Source organism: Microtus ochrogaster, chromosome 4 (assembly GCF_000317375.1).
Source record: "Microtus ochrogaster isolate Prairie Vole_2 chromosome 4, MicOch1.0, whole genome shotgun sequence".
NCBI lineage: Eukaryota > Metazoa > Chordata > Mammalia > Rodentia > Cricetidae > Microtus > Microtus ochrogaster.
The window spans coordinates 47274982-47277367 of record NC_022011.1 but is presented as its reverse complement, the minus strand read 5'-3'; the positions used below and the strand labels follow the sequence as shown (position 1 = coordinate 47277367).

Here is a 2386-nt window from a genome sequence, read left to right as displayed (position 1 = left end):
GGTTTTGGAGCCTGTCCTGGAACTAGCTCTTGTAGACCAGGCTGGTCTCGAACTCACAGAGATCCGCCTGCCTCTGCCTCCCAAGTGCTGGGATTGCCCGGCTTAGATAGATATGTTTTAAAGCAACTAGAAAAAGTGACTGAAATGTAGACCTGTCACTAATATTAGCGGACACATGCACCGGGAATTGGGGTATTTAGAGAAGATGGACAGATCTTAGTTAAGACTGAATGGCAGGCAAATCCTATGAAACAGAGGACCTGGCCTAAGGTCTCTGGGGCTCAAACAGCCCCCATGTCTGCCTCTCTGAATCAGTCCTGAGGTTAGGTGTGCACTGTCTCTTACTCCAGACAAGCTAACAGGAAGGAGCACTACCCTCCCTCCCCCGGGCCTTGCTCACCCAGCAGTGATGGGTCACTCGAAGCCTCACAGGTGCGCTCTTCATCTATTTGTAGGAGGAAAAACAGGCTTGGCCTTGGAGCCTGGCACTACCAGCTTTGGCCACTCTTGATTATTTGCCTCCATTCCCACCCCACTTCTCTGACCCTCAAATCCTGAACTCCCCGCCTATCACCCTCCCCCAGCCCAGCTGCCGCATGTGCCAACCCCTGCCCAGAAGAAAGTGAGGCTCTTGGAAGGGGATAAATGGAGGTCTGTGTGGGCTTGCAGCTGAGATGGCCCTGCACACAGCCACAGATGGGCCTTTGCTCCCCCTCCATGGTTCTGCATCAACAAAGCGTGACCTTGTTTAGATGACAGTCCCCCATGTTTCCCCCATGACAATGTTTGCCTTGCCTTTGCCTCCTAGTGGGCTGCCTCAGGACGTCTCTGTTCCCCGAGATTGGGAAAGGGTGGTGGGGAGGGAAATACCACATCCATCAAAAGTCTGTTAGGGCCTTCTCAGTTCAGACAACATGAAGTCTGAGATGGGAATTAGGAAAGCAGAAGAAGAAATAGTGTGGAACACTGAAGGCGCTACTGCCCACACCAGTAGTCCTGGTTTCCGAACTCGGCTTTGAGCATCTCTGCTGTCTTGACTGTCCCTTGACCAGATGCTGGGATGCAGAAACAAGCTGAACTCTGCCCTTGGGGGACTTTTTGAAAGGGCTCTGGGTTTACTTACCTTCTCTGGGCTTCAGTCCACTTTTTCATATGGAATTAACAATGTCTGCCTCCTTCCTCCTTTGCTGGGATGGCCAGACGATGAAATGGGATGAGGGTCATCTTGTAACTGACGAGGTGATGTGAACAGCTGTACTTAGTGCTGAGCCCAGTGGGTTCTCTCTACCCCCATTGCTGTGATGTGTGCACAGAAGGGCACAGAGGTGAACAGGAGCAGGGTTATTTCTACCCTTACCTGGCTAGAAATGCACGGGGTCTCCAGGGCACCCTAGAAGGGCAGCTCAGCAATTTTAGAAGTAGAATCAAGGCTTATAAAGGTGGGTACTTGGCCAGGGGCTGACTGGCAAGCAGACGTAGAGCCTGATTTCCTCCTTGGGACTGGCATCTCTGAAGCCTGGGTTCTACTGCTGTGTACTAAACTTATCTCTCAAGAAAGCAAAGTCAAGGAGGCTGTAGGCTTGGGCTCTCCACTAATAGTGGAGACTGTTTACATCCTCTTTACCACAGCACAAAGTCACTATAACTAGGCTGTTCCTGAACCTTGGTCTTTGCGTCTCATCTTTCCTCACCAGCCACGTTCCCAGTTCAGGTTGTCAGGCTCGTCTCAGTCCTGTTAGCAGTAACTTACCCAGCTATCTGTCTTTGGCCCTCTTTTGCAGAGGTGGTGCGGAGCTCCTGTTTGATGGAGTGAAAAAACATCAAGTCACCTTGCCTGAGCAAGAGGGACCCTGTGAGTATTGGATTTCTGGCTGCTCTCTGGGGCCACTGGGCATGAGTGGAAAAAGTTAGGATTGTCCTGGCCAGTAGCAAAGGAAGAAGAAACTGGAAAGTATGTTTTCCCTCCTTGCTGGGCCTGGCCAGCTCTGCAAGAAGAGGTGGGAGATTGATCTTCACATGGGGAATGGCTGGAGCAGTGGCTCATCTATGAGGAGTACTGAATGCTCTTGCAGAGAACCCAGGTTTAGTTTCCGGCACCCACACATCTGTAACTCCAATTTCAGGGGATTTAAGGCCCTCCGGTCTCTGCGCACCAGGCACAAATAAGGTACACTGACCGACACGTGCAGGAAAAACACTCATACAAGCCAGATGTGGTAGTATACACCTTAAATCCACATTTGGGGAAGCAAAGAGGAAGTCTAGGTGGATCTCTGAGTTTTGAGGTTAACCTGTTCCACATAGAGAGTTCCAGGCTAGCCAGGGCTACACAGTGAGACCTTGACCTGTGTGTGTGTGTGTGTGTGTGTGTGTGTGTGTGTGTGTG

At 51.1% G+C, this 2386-nt stretch overlaps 1 protein-coding gene across 2 annotated transcripts in view; it reads left to right on the top strand.

The window, feature by feature from the left end:
• Positions 1–2386, top strand: part of Urm1 (ubiquitin related modifier 1) — a 17080-nt gene that overhangs the window by 3369 nt on the left and 11325 nt on the right. For both annotated transcript variants that reach the window (XM_005346164.3, XM_026778478.1), the window contains exon 2: positions 1782–1852. In XM_005346164.3, the coding sequence (XP_005346221.1) occupies positions 1782–1852 (71 nt within the window). The remainder of the gene's footprint in view (positions 1–1781; positions 1853–2386) is intronic.